The 20,060-nt window shown below is 41.0% G+C and overlaps 1 protein-coding gene across 2 annotated transcripts in view; it reads left to right on the top strand.

Annotated features, from left to right (window-relative positions):
* Positions 1–16,978: 16,978 nt before the first annotated feature.
* The window catches only part of csf1a (colony stimulating factor 1a (macrophage)), a 72,836-nt gene continuing 69,754 nt past the window's right edge, over positions 16,979–20,060 (top strand). The window contains exon 1 of one of the 2 annotated variants that reach the window (XM_061875594.1): positions 16,979–17,323. In XM_061875594.1, coding sequence (XP_061731578.1) covers positions 17,291–17,323 — 33 coding nt within the window. In that variant the 5' untranslated portion in view covers positions 16,979–17,290. The remainder of the gene's footprint in view (positions 17,324–20,060) is intronic. The other variant, XM_061875593.1, reaches the window with a different exon arrangement.

The raw sequence follows: 20,060 nt of genomic DNA, 5'->3' as shown, positions 1-20,060 counted from the left end.
CAGGAAGCCAGTGCAGGTGAGCCAGTACAGGCGTAATGTGATCAAACTTTCTTGTTCTTTTCAAAAGTCTAGCAGCCGCATTTTGTACCAACTGTAATCTTTTAATGCTAGACATGGGGAGACCCGAAAATAATACGTTACAGTAATCGAGGCGAGACGTAACAAACGCATGGATAATGATCTCAGCGTCTTTAGTGGACAAAATGGAGCAAATTTTAGCGATATTACGGAGATGAAAGAAGGCCGTTTTGTGTGACTCAAAGGAGAGAGTTGGGTCGAAGATAATACCCAGATTTTTTACAGAGTCACCTTGTTTTATTATTTGGTTGTCAAATGCTAAAGTTGTATTATTAAATAGAGGTCGGTGTCTAGCAGGACCGATAATCAGCATTTCCGTTTTTTAAAACAACATTGAGAACTTGTTGAATTAGGTCCTGACGTCGAGAAACTCAAATAAAACGTTGAAGCGACATACTTTTTGAGAAATGTGGTCATTTTCCAACCAACAGTTTGGATCCATTAGACATCAAAGTATTTTGCGATGTTCTTTCAAGGTCAGTTTTAAAGGACACTTATGTACAAAACCCCAAACCAGTGAAGTTGGCTCGTTGTTTAAATCGTAAATAAAAACAAAATACAATGATTTGCAAATCCTTTTCAACCTATATTCAATGGAATGGACTGCAAACACAAGATAACCAACCGGTTTAGCTCGGTTGGTAGAGCGGCCGTGCCAGCAACTTGAGGGTTGCAGGTTCGATTCCCGCTTCCGCCATCCTAGTCATTGCTGTTGTGTCCTTGGGCAAGACACTTTACCCACTTGCTCCCAGTGCCACCCACACTGGTTTGAATGTAACTTAGATATTGGGTTTCACTATGTAAAGCGCTTTGAGTCACTAGAGAAAAAGCGCTATATAAATATAATTCACTTCACTTCACTACTTAACGTTCGAACTGGAAAACGTTGTTATTTTTTGCAGATATTAGCTCACTTGGACTTGGATGCCTGAAACATGTTTCAAAAAAGCAGGCACAAGTGGCAAAAAAAAGCTGAGAAAGTTGAAGAATGCTCATCAAACACTTATATCAGGGGTCGGGAACCTTTTTGGCTGAGAGAGCCAAGAAGCCAAATATTTTAAAATGTATTTCCGTAAGAGCCGTAAAATATTTTTTTAACCCTGAACACAACTAAACGCGTGCATTTTTAAGTAAGACTAACATTTTTAGAGTAGAATAGGTCTCTTATTCTTTGTAATAACATTGTTATTTTGAAGCTAACTGCGGAGGGGGCGTGGCCTGCGGAGGGGGCGTGGCCTGCGGGCCTGCAGCGAGGCGGGGTGTTGCCTGGGCTGGCCTCGAAATCAGCGACAGGTGCGTAGACGGCCCACCTGGGCCTAGTTACCTAATCACCTGTCGATATGTTATAAGCAGCAGCCAGGAGGAGAGACGGGGTTGGTGCAGGAGCCAGAGCGCGAGCCAGAACGAAATACAAAAAGACAATTGCTGGAAAGCAACTGAGAGACTTATTAAAAAATGAAACAATACTGTAACCCTGAAACAGGCTCTCCTGTCGGTTCTTGGTGGTCTGAAGAACCCCCAGGAGGGCAAGCCCCACACTAACCAATAATAAATAAATAACTTCTTACCATCAACGCAGCTTCTTGAACAGGTGCGGTAGAAAACGGATGGATGGATTAAAAATGCACGAGGATGTTTTATATTTTGAACATCATTTTTAACACTGATTACAAGTGGAATTATTCATTATTTATCGTGTTAAGCAGAGTCAGCTCAAATTTACCTGACAGCCAGATGCAGTCATCAAAAGAGCCACATCTGGCTCCCGAGCCATAGGTTCCCTACCCCTGACTTATATGGAACATCCCACAGATGTGCAGGCTAATTGGGAACAGGTGGGTGCCATAATTGGGTATAAAATCAGCTTTCAGGAAATGCTCAGTCATTCACAAACAAGGATGGGGCGAGGGTCACCACTTTGTGAACAAATGCAAATTGTCGAACAGATTAAAAAATAACATTTCCCAACGAGCTATTGCAAAGAATTTCGGGATTTCACCATCTACGGTCCGTCATATCATCAAAAGGTTCAGTGAATATGGAGAAATCACTGCACGTCAAAAAGTGACATCAGTGTGTAAAGGATATCACCACACGGGCTCCGCAACACTTCAGAAAACCACTGTCAGTTACCACAGTTTGTCGCTACATCTGTAAGTGCAAGTTAAAACTCTACTATGGAAAGCCAAAGCCGTTTATCAACAACACCCAGAAACACCGCCGGCTTCACTGGGCCCCGAGTTCATCTAGGATGGACTGATGCAAAGTGTAAAAGTATTCTGTGGTCTGACGAGTCCACATTTCAAATTGTTTTTGGGAACTGTGGACGTCGTGTCCTACGGAATAAAGAGGGAGAATTTTTTTTTTTTGAAAATTACACACAATGGTTTACAAAACTCTACAAACATTTGCACCTCATACACAGTTTATGATATTGTGGTCGTTAGTGGTGTTAGTTTGCAACGCGTTACTGTAACGCCGTTATTTTCGGCGGTAACGAGTTGTCTAAGGCGTTATTTTATTATATTCAGTAACTCAGTTACCGTTACTACATGATGCGTTACTGCATTATTTTATGTAATTTTTTTATTGGATTCTTCCTGTGTCACGAGGAAGAGAAGTGGCGCGCTGTGTGTGTGTGTGTGTGTGTGTGTGTGTTTACAAACAAGACATCATGCGGAGCCAAAGCCGAGTTTCTTAACATGGAGATAGTATCACTACTTTTCTTTTGTCGGGCACAACGAAAAGAACATTTTTGTTATGATCCAATGCCCGGATCATTCCATATTCGTGTTTTGTTCCATTTTTGTATCATATTCTGTTGTTTGACGTCCTTAGTTCCTGTTTTAGTCTGTTTCCATAGCAACGTATTGTTTTCACCTGCCGTGGTTTCCAGATGCACACCTGTTTTGCTAATCACCATCCTTATATGAGCCAGCCCGTTCTGTTCATTCATTCTCGGATCCTAATTTGCTTTCACGCAACAGATGACGACTTGCTTTCCATGTTTGTACTCGCTAGCTCTCGTGCTGGGTTTTTGTTTATTTCCAGCTCTCATGCTAATTGTTTTGTTTTCCCTTTTCGTGACTTTGTGCCAAGTGTTGGTGTGTCTGTTTGTTTCCCTAGCTCCCATGCTAGCGCCATTTGTTTGCCTTTTCTGCCTAGTACCAGTATTTTTGTTCTAGCCTGTTTTATTAGTTTAATAAATACTTATATTTTACCTTACGCTGTGTTCTTGTCCGGCGCATCCCAAGTCTCACAATTTTAGTTAAACGTAAGTTGTGTCTTGGATCAATGATCCTTTTTACTGCCTACAACATGGGTGTCAAACTTTGGCCCGTGGGCCAAATTTTGCCCGCCGTGTAATTTCATTTGGCCCTTGAGGTAATATCAAATTAAGATTAGAGCTGGCCCGCTGGTATTATTCAGCGGCGGTGCCTCTGTAACACCGCATACTTGCCAACCCTCACAATTTTGCCGGGAGACTCCCGAAATTCAGTGCCGCTCCCGAAAATGGTTAAACAGCTGGCTCCCAATCAAAAGGGACTGGGTTCAAATCCCAGTCAGATCAATCGGTTACTAAGAAAATTTTTATATTATAGTTTACTGAGACAGGTTCTCAATTAAAAATGTCATTGGGGGCCGAAATCTCCCTTCAAGAAGACGAAGGATGGCTGAGTGGTCAAAACAGGTATCTCCCAATCAAAGAGGACTGGGTTTAAATCCTACTCAGGTTGATCGGTAACCAGGAAAGATCCAATGGGAGGAGTTAAAGTTCACCCGGACAACAATATTGGGGGTGTGTCTTGAAGGCAATGCCTTTAGCGTCCTCTACAGCCTGTCGTCACATCCGCTTTTCCGCCATACAAACAACATGCCAGCACAGTCGCATAATACATGCGGCTTTAACACACACAAGGGAATGCAAGGCATACTTGGTCAACAGCCATACAGGTCACACTGAGGGTGGCCGTATAAACAACTTTAACACCGTTACAAATATGCGCCACACTGTGAACACACACCAAACAAGAATGACAAACGTATTTTGGGAGAACATCCACACCGTAACAGAACATAAACACAACAGAAGAAATACCCTGAACCCTTTGCAGCACTAACTCTTCTGGGACGCTATACACCCCAGCTACCACCAAATCCCGACCACCCCCAATTTTTATTTACATTTTATTTGATATGCCATTGAGATTTTTTAATTATTATTATTATAACTTGAAATTAGATTTTGCTTGTCACTATAAAGTTATGTAAGCCTTGCTTGTTTAATATTCAATGCAAAACTTGTTTGGGTCCCTATTAAAAGGTTAATTTGTTCAAACTTGGCCCGCGGCTTTGTTCAGTTTAAAATTTTGGCCGACTCTGTATTTGAGTTTGACACTCCTGGCCTACAACAACAATTAAAATATGCTGAAACAGCTACAAAAGCAACATTCTTCGACGAAACTAATAAAGAGAGACACAGACTCCGATGCCACTTCACCTCCACCTAAGGATTTTAACAGAGGGACTGCTAACCAGGACAACATTGATAAAGCCATTGCAGCGTATGTGCCAGAAGACATGCAGGCTATTTCTACAGTGGAGTCACCCGCTTTCAGGCAGCTAATTAGCGTGACGGTGGGCAACATACAGCAAATGGCACGAAAACGTTTTCCACGTACCTGGATCTTCACATACTATTGTTTATTTTCCCATCTTTGTTCTCATTCTCCGTTTTGATCCGTTTATTTCCCGTTTAGTCCATCACCACGGTTACTTATTAGTTTCAGCTGTTACTCCCGGTTCCTGCACACCTGTTCTCTGCTAATCACCTTCCCTTTAGAAGCCAGCCTCTTCTGTTTATTCTTTCTGGGACTCTAGTTTGTTTTCACGCAAGGTAACGTCAGGTATGTTTTTTTCTCTCTAGCTCATTAGCTAAGCCACCTTATTGTCATCTTTAGCTCACATGCTAATCATCTTTGTTTTTACTTTTTCTGCCATCGTGCCAAGTCTTAGTTCTTTATATTTCCTAGCTTACACACTAGCGTCTTTTGTTTCCCTTTTTATTAGCTCCAGAGTTTTTGTTCAGAGCTCACTTTTTGTAAATAAATTCTTCATATCTTACCTTTGCTGTGTTCACTTGTTGACACATCCACGAGGGAATCAAACCCGGCACCACGATGCCAAACAGACGTAACAGTGAGGACAAAAAAATGGAAAGCAAGCTAAAGAAGACACTCCAAACTCTTCCTCTGGTCATCATTCAGCACTGAAGGTACCCAATCTCTGTCAATTCTCTTATATACTCTTTCATTCTAGACTTCTAGAGTGTTGGACTATCACATCACTCTAAATGTATAGACTATAAAGTTCACAAACATAAAGAAGGATCCTAGTAGGCCAGGCCCATCTTTCCTTTTATCTAAACTAAAACTTGGGAAATGCATTGAGTGTTCTGGGCTTCAGGACAGTGTTGATCTCCTGAAGACATGGTTTTATTTCACAATTCCTTGAGAGAAAAAAAAAAGGCCTGGTTAGGCTTTGTGTGTATAGCAGTATGTGTGCTGTATATAGTGACATGACATATAGTGTGTCTTCCTTGGGTGAAGCCAGTTTAACAGCTATGTTGTGACATGTTATTATGCTGTTTTTTTTTTTTTTTACGTATGTATGTTTTGTTGCAGCTATTTAAAATATTTTTGTCAATTTGTTGTGGCCCAAAATGCTACATATGTAAAAAAAAAAAAAATTGAATAAACTACATGCAACAGTCGAGGAAAATGGACAAACTACATAAATAACATACTGTTATTCGATTTTGATATTTCTTTTAAATTATTGAAAATTAACACCAATGAGTTGACGGGTGAACTGTGTTTGGCGTGGCCTGCGGACCTGCAGCGAAGCGGGGTGTGCCAGGACCGACTTTGAGATGCCGGTGGCTGCGAGCACGCCCGCGAGAGCTGTCAGGGGGGTCGGCCTCCCCCGCCTCCGGTGGTCCGGCCATGTTGGGTGCCAAATTGTGGAGGTTTCTCCCCCTTCCGGGTTCTCCGGACCACCAAGCACTTTCACAGTATCATGTTAGACCCGCTCGACATCCATTGCTTTCGGTCCCCTAGAGGGGGGGTTGCCCACTTCTGAGGTCCTCTCCAAGGTTTCTCATAGTCAGCATTGTCACTGGCGTCCCACTGGATGTGAATTCTCCCTCCCCACTGGGTGTGAGTTTTCCTTGCCCTTTTGTGGGTTCTTCTGAGGATGTCGTAATCGTAATGGTTTGTACAGTCCTTTGAGACATTTGTGATTTAGGGCTATATAAATAAACATTGATTGTTTGATTGATTGACATGACAGTTCCTTTCAGGGTTGAGAACATTGTTTTATGTTTCAATAAAATTGTTTCCGATGCGCTTTTCAGCAATTGTCTTTGCATTGGTCCGTCTCGCTCTTGCTCGTGCTCAAACTCCACCTCCTCCCTCCTCTCCGGCTGCTGCCTTTTAACAGAGCGACAGGTGATTAGATAAGCAGGCCCAGGTGGGCCGTCTATGCACCTGTCGCTGATTCTGACGCCGATCCAGCCACACCCCGCTTTGCTGCAGCTCTGCAGGCCACGCCCCCTGCAAATGAACATTATCACATAGTTTATTCAGAAAGTATAAATAAGGACAAAGATAGAATACTAACATTATTATTTGAACATTTTCAAAATGTTCAAATAGTGGCTGCTGGTGGCAGGAGCTCTGTGCTGTTGTGTCATCCGTTTGTGTTCCTGATGTTTCCCTCTTGTTGTCAAGTCATTTTTTTTCCTTTTGGTTGAGGACCCTTTGGGACTGTCTGACAAGGGGTGGTACTTTCGTGACTTCTGCGGTGCTTTTTTTGTGAAGTCCTGGATCTGACTCCCGGGAGCCTTTTGGCCATGGAGACCAGCTGCTGGGTCTCTGCCACATGAGAGTCCGTTTGGAGAGACCGGAGGAGATGCGGATGAAGAGATAGCGCTACGGAGCTGGCGCTGAACGCCGGGATGGACAAACTTCAGAGTGTCTTGGTTGAATGAGCAGGTATCGGACACCTCGGTCTCCTTAGACACATCCTTGCTCATCCATGCGGACTAAACCCTGGCCGAGAATTGGAGGGCGGATGGGGGTGGAGTCGGCTCTCTTGGTTGCTTTGTTGGGTCTGCTCCTCACTCTGGCCATGCTCCACCCATCCCAGCAGACGATGGTGTGTAACACCGGAGAGGCCACCACAGTGTATATGTTTATTTTGTTTTTGTTTTTTTGTTGTTTTACTTTTGTAGCTGTATGTAGCAGTGGGTGGTTGCATCAGCTCTGTTCTTTTAATGTCTTTAAAGTCCTTTGTGTTCTTTGATGTGTCCCTCTTACACACATGCTTATGTGTGTTATGGCTATGTTTTTTTCTTTGTTTTTTCTTCAGTCTTGACCCCCTCTCCAGGGGCCCTGTCAAGGTTATTTGTTGTTGAACCCCAAGATGCAGAGACAGAGGCAGGCATAGAATATGAAGACATTATTTAATATAAATAATAGAACAATAACAAACAAAAGCACGCACATGGGCGGAATAACAAACTAAGAGAGCTAGCACTGGGAGCTAGAAAAACAAAAAGGAACTTTAGCATGGAAGCTAGAGGATAACAAACAGAAAAACTGGAAATAGCTATGGCTAACAAAAACAGCTTACCGCTACGACGACCAGAACAAGATGTAGCACGACAGGTAATAGCTGAAATGATGCCAGACACGACAGGTAGCAAAGACACAAGAGTGACATGAGGCAACGACAATACAAGTCCGAATGACAATACAATGATCCAGCCCTGACACAAGACAAAGGAGGTACAAATAGGAGCCGGCTGATTGGCAACAGGTGTGGCCAGATGCCAATCAGCCGCAGCTGAGGGGGAACACAGCACTCAGGGAACAAGACAGGAAGCTGATAAAATAAGAGCACTAGACAGGAAATACTAAACACACTGAGGAGGAACACAGCACTCAGGTAACAAGACAGGAAGCTGACAAATTAAGAGCACTTGACAGGAACTAAAAGACAGGAAATACCAAACACAGGAAACAGACAAATGCAGAGGAAAAAACTAAAACATAGACAAATAATCAGGGGCAAGCCTGACAGGCCCAGGCTTTCTCACCGTTAGCGGTGTAATGTTTGTCTGCTCTTGAATGGGATTGTGCTGAAAATCTTATTTCCCCCTCGGGGGGATCATACAAGTATTTCTGATTCTGATTCTGATTCTGATGTGCTCGTTTTATTTTTAAACAACGAAAACAATATGAAGTTGTCTTTATTTTTAAGTCATCGTGCCGTGATTTTACTAGTCCGGCCCACTTGGGAGTAGATTTTTTTTCTCCATGTGGCCCCCGGTTCTAAAATGATTTTGACACCCCTGTTATGGTGTGATAACAAAGAAAACTAGTACTTGGAGGTTGTTTTTTGTTTGTTTTGTTTTGTTTTGAGTTAATAAATCAACATAAAAAACCCAAGATACACAAACTGTCATGCCTGTTAATCTGGGTTTATGTTTGATCATGTTATGTTTTCTTTTTGGACTCCTGTTTCCCGTTTTGCACTTCCTGGTTTAGTTTCTTTCCATAGTTACTCATTAGTTTCCACCTGGTCTCCAAGTCACGCCCCCTGTCCTCAGCCCCACACCTGTTTCTCATCACAGTCATTATTTAAGTCATTTGTTTTCTGTTCCTCGGCTTGGGAACTTTGCTTACTGCTTATGCTGTACTACTTGCTACATGCTTGTGCTACATGCTATTTACTATGACCATGCACCTACCTTGCCTTGCCACGCTGATAATTGCTTAGACCACGACACGTAAGATCTTGTTTGTATTTATGCCTCTGTGCAAGTTTTTGGTTTGTTTTGTACCTTAGTTGTTTAGGTGTCGCCATTGTGCAGTTTTGTTTGGTGTATAGTGTAGGTTATTATTCACCACTGAGCGCGCCCTTTGTTTTTCCTTTTTGTATTATAGTATATACATAAATTAATCATGTACCTGAATTCACGACCGGCCCGTCCCAAATTCCCTCTGCATCGAAGAAGCAAAACAAATCCAAGTCAAAGTCCTGACACCAAAAACTCTCCCTTCCACCCCCATTTACACTTATTCTCACTCATTCACACTCATTCACACCAAAGGGTTGTATAATATTCTATTATTAATATTTTGGTTCCTACATTATATATCAATGCAGTCTGCAAGGGATACAGTCCGTGAAGCACAGAGGATTGTGTGACCTGCTTGTCCACTAATAGTACTAACCTTTAACACTTAATTTTACTCATTTTCATTAATTACAAGTTTCTATGGAACTGTTTTTAATTTGCATTTTAGTTTATTTTTTGTTCATGATTTTTTTAATAAAGGACATTATCTACACCAGACCAGGTTGTTAATGAAATTAGATTGTTTAAAGGGTTCTTAAAACCAGGTCCGGGCGCACCCTAGTCTTCTCCCATCTGTGCACTGCGCTGGGCGCACCTCCAAGTGGCGCGCTCCACTCCGGCTGCAGTCAATCAGCAATCCACACACCTGTCGCCGATGAGCTTCCTGCCTTCTTAAGCCAATGCAAACCTGCGTTCCGGGCCAGAAAGTAGCGATCTGTTCCCATACAGTAAGCCAACAAACCCTAGCTCTATGCACTCTGTCTCTCTTGATCCATGTTTTCTTCCCCTCCGTGGTTACATGTCCCGTGTTTTCCTTGTCGTCATCCAACAGTATTCCTCCGTTCCCGCGTCACAAGCTGTGTGTCTCGTCTTCCCGTATTCCCTGGCTGCTTCTTGGATCTCGACCTCCCGCCTGGACACGGACCTTCGACGCCTCTCTCCTGCCTTTGACCTCACGGACCTCCGTACATGTCTTGCCCCTCTGGACCAAAGAACTTTCCTCCAGAAGGTCTTATCTTTGTTCATGTTATGTCAGATGAAACAAAAATTGACCTGTTTGGCCACAATACCCAGCGATATGTTTGGAGGAGAAACGGTGAGGCTTTTAATCTCAGGAACACCATGCCAACCGTCAATTGTGGTGGTAGTATTATGCTCTGGGCCTGTTTTGCTGCCAATAGAACTGGTGCTTTAAATGGTACAATGCAAAAGGAGGATTACCACCAAATTCTTCCGGACAACCTAAGATTACCAGTCCGGAGGTTGGGTCTTGGGCGCAGTTGGGTGTTCCAACAGGACCTTGACCCTAAACACACGTCAAAAGTGGTTCAAAGAATTAGAATAGAATTAAAGGCCTACTGAAATGAGATTTTCTTATTTAAACGGGGATAGCAGGTCCATTCTGTGTGTCATAATTGATCATTTCGCAATATTGCCATATTTTTGCTGAAAGGATTTAGTAGAGAACATCATGGGTTGTGGAGCTCCTCACATCTGAACATTCGGACTGATAAAGCGATGATTTTGCCATTAATTTGAGCGAGGATGAAAGATTCGTGGATGAGGAAAGTGAGAGTGAAGGACTAGAAAAAAAAAAAGGACTAGAGGGCAGTCAGAGCGATTCAGATAGGGAAGATGCTCTGAGAGGCGCCGTGGCAGCCGTGGGGGTGGCAGGACCACTCGGCCAGGCCCAACCGCAACAAGTGCTAGAGCCATACCGCTTTGAACCCGACGCTGACGGTGACGGTCAGGAGGACGAGCGCTGCTGATATTGATGCTGGAGTAGCACTAGACGTAGATCGCCTTCAGAATACAGAATGGTAAAATGTTTTTTATTAATACACGTAATACATTGTACTTTGTGTGTTTAGTTTAGTTTAGTTTAATAAGGATCCCCATTAGTCTACACCGCAGTGGAGACTATTCTTCCTGGGTTCCAGGCAAAAAACATCACACAACCACAAAACAAAAGATTGAAATGCAATACAACATGATCCAATAATAAATTGTCATAATACAAAAATACCAACAACAAAGAACCAAAAAATACTAATAGCTTTTGTTACATAATTTTCATACCAAAGATAAAAACAGCAATATATAAAAATAGATATACTGTATAAAATTTGGCAAAAATAAAACAAAGAACCAATGGCCTAAAATATACACATTGGTGTACCAAAGACGAACAATAAATGACAAAAAATGATCAACCATCCATTTTCTGCTGCTTATCCCATAATCAATAAAATATTCAATAGTCAATAAAAACAGTCACGACATTAGGTACAATTTAGAATAATCTCTTTACGCAATACTTCTCCTCTTAGTCTATTGTGTGGTCCAATCCAACCGTGTTCGCTTGACATCTCTGTTCCATAGTAAAGCTTGACTGTCATCTTTCGGGAATGTAAACAATGAAACACCGGCTGTGTCTGTGTTGCTAAAGCCGGCCGCAATACACCGCTTCCCACTTACAGCTTTCTTCTTTGATGTCTCCAATGTTCCTTGAACGATTGCAAAATATGAACCAACACATATGTCCAGAATACTGTGGAATTTTGCGATGAAAACAGACGATTGATAGCTGGCCACGATGCTGGAACAAACTGTCCTCTACAATCTGTGACGTCACACGCACGCGTCATCATACCGAGACGTTTTCAGCAGGATATTTCGGCGCCAGATTTAAAATTGCAATTTAGTAAACTAACCCGGCCGTATTGGCATGTGTTGCAATGTTAATATTTCATCATTGATATATAAACTATCAGACTGCGTGGTCGCTAGTAGTGGATTTCAGCAGGCCTTTAAGGTTTTGGATTGGCCTGACTTAAACGTTTGGACAATGCTGAAGAAACAAGTCCATGTCAGAAACAACATTTAGCTGAACTGCACCAATTTTGTCAAGAGGAGTGGTCAAAAACTCAAGCTGAAGCTTGAGGATGGCTAACAAAAGCGCCTTATTGCGTTGAAACTTGCCAATTGGCATGTAAGCAAATATTAATAACATTGCTGTATGTATACTTTTGAGCAGATTTTCTCCCATTTTCAGTTGAGCCATAACAAATTCATAAAAGGACCAAACTTCATGAATGTTTTTTTTTTTGTGTGACCAACAAGTATGTGCTCCAATTACGGTATCACAAAAAAATAAGAGTTGTAGAACTGATTGGAAACTCAAGACAGCCATGACATTATGTTCTTTAAAAGTGTATGTAAACTTTTGACCGCGACTGCATATCGTTTGGCTCAATTACACGCCTCGTTTCCCTTGCGGATGTAGAAAAAACAGTACTAAAACGACATCCTTGCTCTCTGTGTCGTCGTCCTTCCCCGTACACAAAACACACGCGGTTTAGCTCGGTTGGTGGAGTGGCCGTGCCAGCAACTTGAGGGTTGCAGGTTCGATTCCCGCATCCACCATCCTAGTCACTGCCGTTGTGTCCTTGGGCAATACACTTTACCCACCTGCTCCCAGTGCCACCCACACTGGTTTGAGTGTAATTTAGATATTGGGTTTCACTATGTAAAGCGCTTTGAGTCACTAGAGAAAAGCGCTATATAAATATAATTCACAATTCACTTCACTATGTACACTCAAATTAGGGAACACAACAACAGAGTGCATATAAACTATAAACATAATTACTAGAGATGTCCGATAATATCGGACTGTCGATATTGTAGGCCGATAAATGCTATAAAATGTAATATCGGTTTCAAAAAGTCATATTTATGACTTTTTAAAACGTATGTAGTGGTACACGGACGTAGGGAGAAGTACAGAACGCTAATAAACCTTAAAGGCACTGCCTTTGCATGTGCCAATCACATAATATCTACGGCTTTTCACACACACAAGTGAATGCAAGGCATACTTGGTCAACAGCCATACAGGTCACACTGAGGGTGGCCGTATAAACAACTTATACACTGTTACAAATATGCGCCACACTGTGAACCCACACCAAACAAGAATGACGGACACATTTTGGGAGAACATCTGCACTGTAATACAACAGGACAAACACCCTGAACCCCTTGCCGCACTAACTCTCCCTGGACGCAACAATATACACCCCCCGCTACCCCTATCCCTATCCACCACAACCTCCTCATGCTCTCTCAGGGAGAGCATGTCCCAAATTCCAAGCTGCTACTTTGAAGCATGTTAAAAAATATATTGCACTTTGTGACTTCTATAATAAATATGGCAGTGCCATGTTGGTATTTTTTCCCCATAACTTGAGTTGATTTATTTGGGAAAACCTTGTTACCTTGTTTAATGCATCCAGCCGGGCATCACAACAAAATTAGGCATAATAATGTGCTCATTCCACGACTGTATATATCGGTTTAGTTTGATTGATTGAAACTTTTATTAGTAGATTGCACAGTACAGTACTTATTCCGTACAATTGACCACTAAATGGTAACACCCTCTGACAGTCTTAAGCCGTCGTGCGGGTTTAATGGACCACCCAGGAAGGACATTGCTTATGCAGGTTGGACTCTCGTTTATTTTGCAATCAAGTAAGTATTTTGCGCCGTTGCCGCTTCTGCTGCTCGCTCCTCTTTGTCGCTCAGTGGGCCGCGTCTCCGTCGTACTTGCTCTTTTTGCCACTGCTGCGGGCTCTCCTACTCCTTCTGCCCCGCTCTTTCCTCCCTCTCCCCTTTTATACATTGAGAGGAGATAAGTAAATTGTGTCCCGGTTTTCGGTCCACGCACCTGAACGTGACTGCGGCGTCGCTCCCGGCACGCCCGCCTCGCTGCTCGCTCGCATCCTCCGCCTCCTTGCCGCCATCTTGGGCCGGGTTCCAGCGTGCCCTGCCTCTCCACACACCCAAATACGTTTTTCAACTTGTTTGAGTCGGGATCCACATAAATCAATGTATGGTATCGGTTGATATCGGAATCGGTAATTAAGAGTTGGACAAAACCGGACTTTCGGATATCGGCAAAAAAAAGCCATTATCGTACATGTCGAAAATTACATTTTCAAAATAAGAATTTGAATAATAATAATTATTATAATAGATTTTATTTGTAAAAAAGCACTTTACGTTGAGCAAACAACCTCAGAGTGCCACAGTGTAAAAAAATTGTAATAATAATTGTCAGAGTGAGTTTGTGACGAACCCCAAGATGCAGAGAAGGCGGCAGGCATTGTGTAAGAAAACATAATTTAATTTAACACTAAGACAAAACCGAACAAAAGGGTACAAACAAAAGGCGCGCACGAGGTGGATAAAAAACTTGGCTATGAACAAAAACACTTACTGTGACACGACGGACCTATGGCATGAACAGAGTGAACAGAAGTAGACAAAGCTACAAGCGACAAGACAGGTAGCGGTGACATCGACACGACACAACAATATCCCAGCATCTGACTGGAGGACAAAACAGGCTCAAATAGTGCCTGGCTGATTGACACCAGGTGTGGCCAGGTGCCAATCAGCCACAGCTGAGGGCACACAGCACTCAGGGAGACAAACAGGAAACAGAAACAAAATGAGAGTGTTGACAGGAACTAAAGACAAGAAATACTACACACACACAGAGGAATAACTAAAACACAACCAAACTCTCAGGGAAAGCCTGACAAATAATGATAATACTAAAAGATAATAAAAATAAATAAAATATACAACTAGAAACAGCCCAATAGCTAGAACCAGCATGCGTATCTATGAAAAGGCTATTTTTTTTAAAAGATGGGTTTTTAAGCCCTTTTTAAAATCATCCACAGTCTGTGGTGCCCTCAAGTGGTCAGGGAGAGCGTTCCACAGACTGGGAGCAGCGGCGCATAAAGCCCGGTTTCCCATAGTTCGTAGCTTGGTCCTTGGAGGTTGGAGGAGGTTAGCCTGTTTGGAGCGGAGGTGTCGTGTGGACGATTAGGGGGGTGAGCAGTTCTTTGAGAACTTCCCATCTATTCTTATTTTTTTTGGCATCAATATCGGTTTCGAATGCTGTATAAATGATTTAAAGAGAGTGTGATCGTCGCTTGCTGTCGTCGCTCGGGTTCAGTGGACCACCCAGGAAGGACATCCTTTTGAGCAGGTTTGACGCTTTTATTTTTTCACATAAAGCTTTTCTTTAGTGTAGGTCGGCTCGCTTTGCAGCTGTTCCTTTCCACTGATCGCCCACGTTCCGCTCTTTCAGCCACCGTCGTCGTACTCCTCCTCTTTGGCTCGCTCTCTGTCGCTCTTTGGTCGCTCTTCATCTGCTCCTGCGGGCTCTGCAACTCCTTCTCCGATCTCTCCTCCTTCTCCCCTTTTATACAGCAGGAGGAGACGATTTAATTGTGTGCCGGTGTGTGTGCCCCGCACCTGATTTAGATTGTTGCTTTAAAAATAAGCATTTTACCGAGTACTCTAAGCGCTTTGAGTCACTCGAGAAAAGCGCTATATAAATATAATTCACTTCACTACTCTAATGTGGTGTTTTTCAACATTTTTTGAGCCGAGTCACATTTTTTGCGTTGAAAAAATCCGAAGGCACACCACCAGCAGAAATCATTAAAAAAGCGAAACTCAGTTGACAGTAACAACTCGTTGTCGCAATTATTGGATAGAACTTTAAAGCATAACCAAGCACGCATCACTATAGCTCTTGTCTCAAAGTAGGTGTACTATCACCACCTGTCACATCACACCCTGACTTATTTGGACTTTTCTTGCTGTTTTCCTATGTGTAGTGTTTTAGTTAGGCTTTTTCTCTTTTTTGGTATTTTCCTGTAGCAGTTTTCATGTCTTCTTTTGAGCGATATTTCCCCGCATCTAGTTTGTTTTAGCAATCAAGAATATTGTAGTTCTTTTTATCCTTTGTGGTCACATTGTTGATTGAAATGTCATGTTCGGATATACATTCTGGACGCCGAGTAAGTTTTTGCTGTCGTCCAGCATTCGTTTTTTGTTTACTTTGCAGCCAGTTCAGTTTTAGTTTCATTCTGCATAGCCTTCTCCAAGTTTCAATTCCTTTTCCTAGGGGCACTCACTGTTACGCCTGTTCGACATCGTGGTGACGGGTTCGATTCCCTCGAGGATTCGTCGAAATTGAACACAGCAAAGGTAGTATAAACAGATTTATTTAAATAACAAAAAGAGCTATATAACAAAAATGCTGGAGCTAGTACAAAAAAACAAACAAAGGATGCTAGCATAAAAGCTAGGAATAGTAATAGACGAACTAATACTGGCTTGAGGGCACACAAAAACAGAAAAACAAATCTTCAGCGTGAGAGCTGGAATAATACAAGGGCGTAGCATAAGAGCTAGCGTGAATAAACATATAGGAATGATCAGAAGAAAAAAGTTGCATGTTAGCAAACCAGAAATGCAGACGTACCGTTGTGTGAAAACAAACTTGGATCCCAGACTGAACAACAAAAGATGGCAGGTGATTAGTGAGGACAGGTGTGCAGGGCCGAGAGTAGCAGGTGAAACTGATAAGTTACCAATCAGGAAATAATAGGATCAGACGGAGAGTGAAAATAAAAATGGAACAAAAACAACAATATGGTGACGATCCTGCCATCGGATCACAACACTCACCTTTTTTTTATTTTTAGTTTAAGCTTAAGATACTATTTTACCTGCATTGTGCCTCCCCCTGTTTCGGACATCTACAAAAGCAATTAGCTACCTGCTGCCACCTACTGACATGGAAAAGTATTACACGGTTACGCTGTACTTTATTGATTCCTTCAGGAAAATTTAAATTCCAGCAGCAGTGTACAGAGTTGAGATCAATGCCCGAATGCAGCTGAGATAGGCTCCCTAGACCCCCCAAGGGGGACAAGCGTCAGACACCGGATGAATGGATAATGAAATAATGACAGACGAAACGACTTTGGAGGTTGTTTACGACCATGTCAAGTCCACTGCTTTAGAACCGGCGTGACCATACCACAAGACGAATAAATCCGGGGTGGCCTTTTAGAACCGTGCACAAAAAAACAAGCTCTTGTGACAGGCTTTGATGCATTGGTCAAACATCGAGTCTCCCACCAAAACCAGGCAGAGGAGGTGGTCCGGAGGACGGAGCAAGAAGGGAGGCGGTGATATACTGCATTAGCCCACCACCCTCCCACCTTGTTGTCTCCGTGGACTGGTGGAGATGGCAATGAGCAGCAGAGCTCAGTCTCTTCAGGTCACCGCGAGACGTACTCTCACAGTGGCGCGACGCCCGGGATTCTGGAGTAAGACTTCGTGACAACCCAGGGGCCCCGTGGTTGGCCACATGACGCTGAAACCTGTCGGCCTTTTCTCCTCATCCAGATGAACCCACACGCGCTAGACTTTGCAACCAAGGTAAGACCACTCGCCTCAGCCCGTTGAGCCCGGATTTGACACCATTGTTAGATTGTTGTCGGAATGTTCCGCAACGAGACCATCTCTAGTTGTGACGGATTGAGGATTTTCCAGGCAGACTTGTGGTCTGGCTCCTTCTTCTGTCTGTTTTTTTTTTGTGGTTTTGTTTGTTACATTCCTCTCCTCAAAGTCTGGGGATTACTTAATCTAATAGACACTGAGCGGCGACAGATCAAACGGGAGTGCATGATTGGATTCAGATTTTTTTTTGGGATCATCTCATCTCATATGTTCTTTGTGTGATACTTAACAGGGGGTTGAAGAAAAAATTCATAGACGTTTCTTCCCCGAGAAATATCAAAATAAATATCGTTGTCGAGTTAGAGCGGAGGAATAATTACAGCTGGAGGCGTGGCGGAAGTGTTTTGTTTGACCTCAAATGAGTATTCCATTAATCTTTCACAGACCCAATAACCGGATTTGCTTCGATGCATGTTACAAATTCTTGTCTTTAGCTGCTAATTCTTTATTCCAGTGGGCCACAACATTTTGGAGCCCAAAAATCAGCTCCCAATAGAAGATAAAAAGACAAGATTTTAGGGAAAAATACTTAAAAATAACAATTTTTTTAAGATCGAAATAAGTATTTTATTCTGAAAAAAAAATAATAATTCATTTCACAATTCTGAAATCAAGTATTTTTAAACAAAACACATTTATTCCAGAGGGCCACAACATTTTGGAGCCCCCAAATCAGCGCCCAAAATAAGATAAAAAGACTAGATTTTAGGGAAAAATACTTAAAAATAACTAGTATTTTAAGATAGAAATAAGTATTTTATTCTGAAAAAAAAAAATTCATTTCAAAATTCTTAAATCAAGTATTTTTAAACAAAACACATTCATTCCAGTGGGCCACGACATTTTGGAGCCCACAAATCAGCTCCCAATATAAGATAAAAAGACTCAATTTTAGGGAAAAATACTTAAAAATAACTAGTATTTTAAAATAGAAAAAAGTATTTTATTCTGAAAAAACAATAATTCATTTCACAATTCTTAAATCAAGTTTCTTTAAACAAAACACATTTATTCCAATGGGCCACAACATTTTGGAACCCACAAATCAGCTCCCAATATAAAAAAAAGACTGGATTTTAAGGAAAAATACTTAAAAATAACTAGTATTTTAAGATAGAAATAAGTGTTTCATTCTGAAAAACAATGATAATTGATTTCACAATTCTTAAATCAAGTATTTTTAAACAAAACACATTTATTCCAGTGGGCCACAACATTTTGGAGCCCACAAATCAGCTCCCAATATAAGATAAAAGGACTCGATTTTAGGGAAAAATACTTAAAAATAACTAGTATTTTAAGATAGAAATAAGTATTTTATTCTGAAAAAACAATAATGATTCATTTCACAATTCTTAAATCAAGCACTTCTAAACAAAACACATTTATTCCAGTGGGCCACAACATTTTGGAGCCCACAAATCAGCTCCCAATATAAGACTAGATTTTAAGGAAAAATACTTAAGAATAACTAGTATTTTAAGATAGAAATAAGTATTTTATTCTGAAAAAACAACAATAATTAATTTCACAATTCTTAAATCAAGTATTTTTAAACAAAACACATTTATTCCAGTGGGCCACAACATTTTGGAGCCCACAAATCAGCTCCCAATATAAGATAAAAAGACTCGATTTTAGGGAAAAATACTTAAAAATTTCTATTATTTTAAGATAAAAATAAGTATTTTATTCTGAAAAACAAATAATAATTCATTTCACAATTCTTAAATCAAGTATTTTTAAACAAAACACATTTATTCCAGTGGGCCACGACATTTTGGAGCCCAAGCAGCTCCCAATATAAGATAAAACATACTAGATTTTAGGGAAAAATACTTAAAAATAACTAGTATTTTAAGATAGAAATAAGTATTTTATTCTGAAAAACAATAATAATTCATTTCACAATTCTTAAATCAAGTATTTTTAAACAAAACACATTTATTCCAGTGGGCCGCGACATTTTGGAGCCCACAAATCAGCTCCCAATATAAGACTAGATTTTAGGGGAAAATACTTAAAAATAACTAGTATTTTAAGATAGAAATGAGTATTTTATTCTGAAAAACAAATAATAATTCATTTCACAATTCTTAAATCAAGTATTTTTAAACAAAACACATTTATTCCAGTGGGCCACAACATTTTGGAGCCCACAAATCAGCTCCCAATATAAGATAAAAATACTAGATTTTAGGGAAAAATACTTAAACATAACTAGTATTTTAAGATTGAAATAAGAATTTTATTCTGAAAAAACAATATTAATTCATTTCACAATTCTTAAATCAGGTATTTTTAAACTAAACACATTCATTCCAGTGGGCCACGACATTTTGGAGCCCACGAATCAGCTCCCAATATAAGATAAAAAGACTAGATTTTAAGGAAAAATACTTAAAAATTTATAGTATTTTAAGATAAAAATAAGTATTTTATTCTGAAAAACAAATAATAATTCATTTCACAATTCTTAAATCAAGTATTTTTAAACAAAACACATTTATTCCAGTGGGCCACAAAATTTTGAAGCCCACAAACCAGCTCCCAATATAAGATAAAAAATACTAGATTTTAGGGAAAAATACTTAAAAACTAGTGAAATTAACTAGCTGCATGGACTGATAATTTCACATGAAATTCGCAGTATTTT

This window comes from Nerophis ophidion, linkage group LG16 (assembly GCF_033978795.1).
Source record: "Nerophis ophidion isolate RoL-2023_Sa linkage group LG16, RoL_Noph_v1.0, whole genome shotgun sequence".
Lineage (NCBI taxonomy): Eukaryota > Metazoa > Chordata > Actinopteri > Syngnathiformes > Syngnathidae > Nerophis > Nerophis ophidion.
Note: the sequence above shows the minus strand (reverse complement) of the source record. Positions and strands in the feature narration are given on the sequence as shown.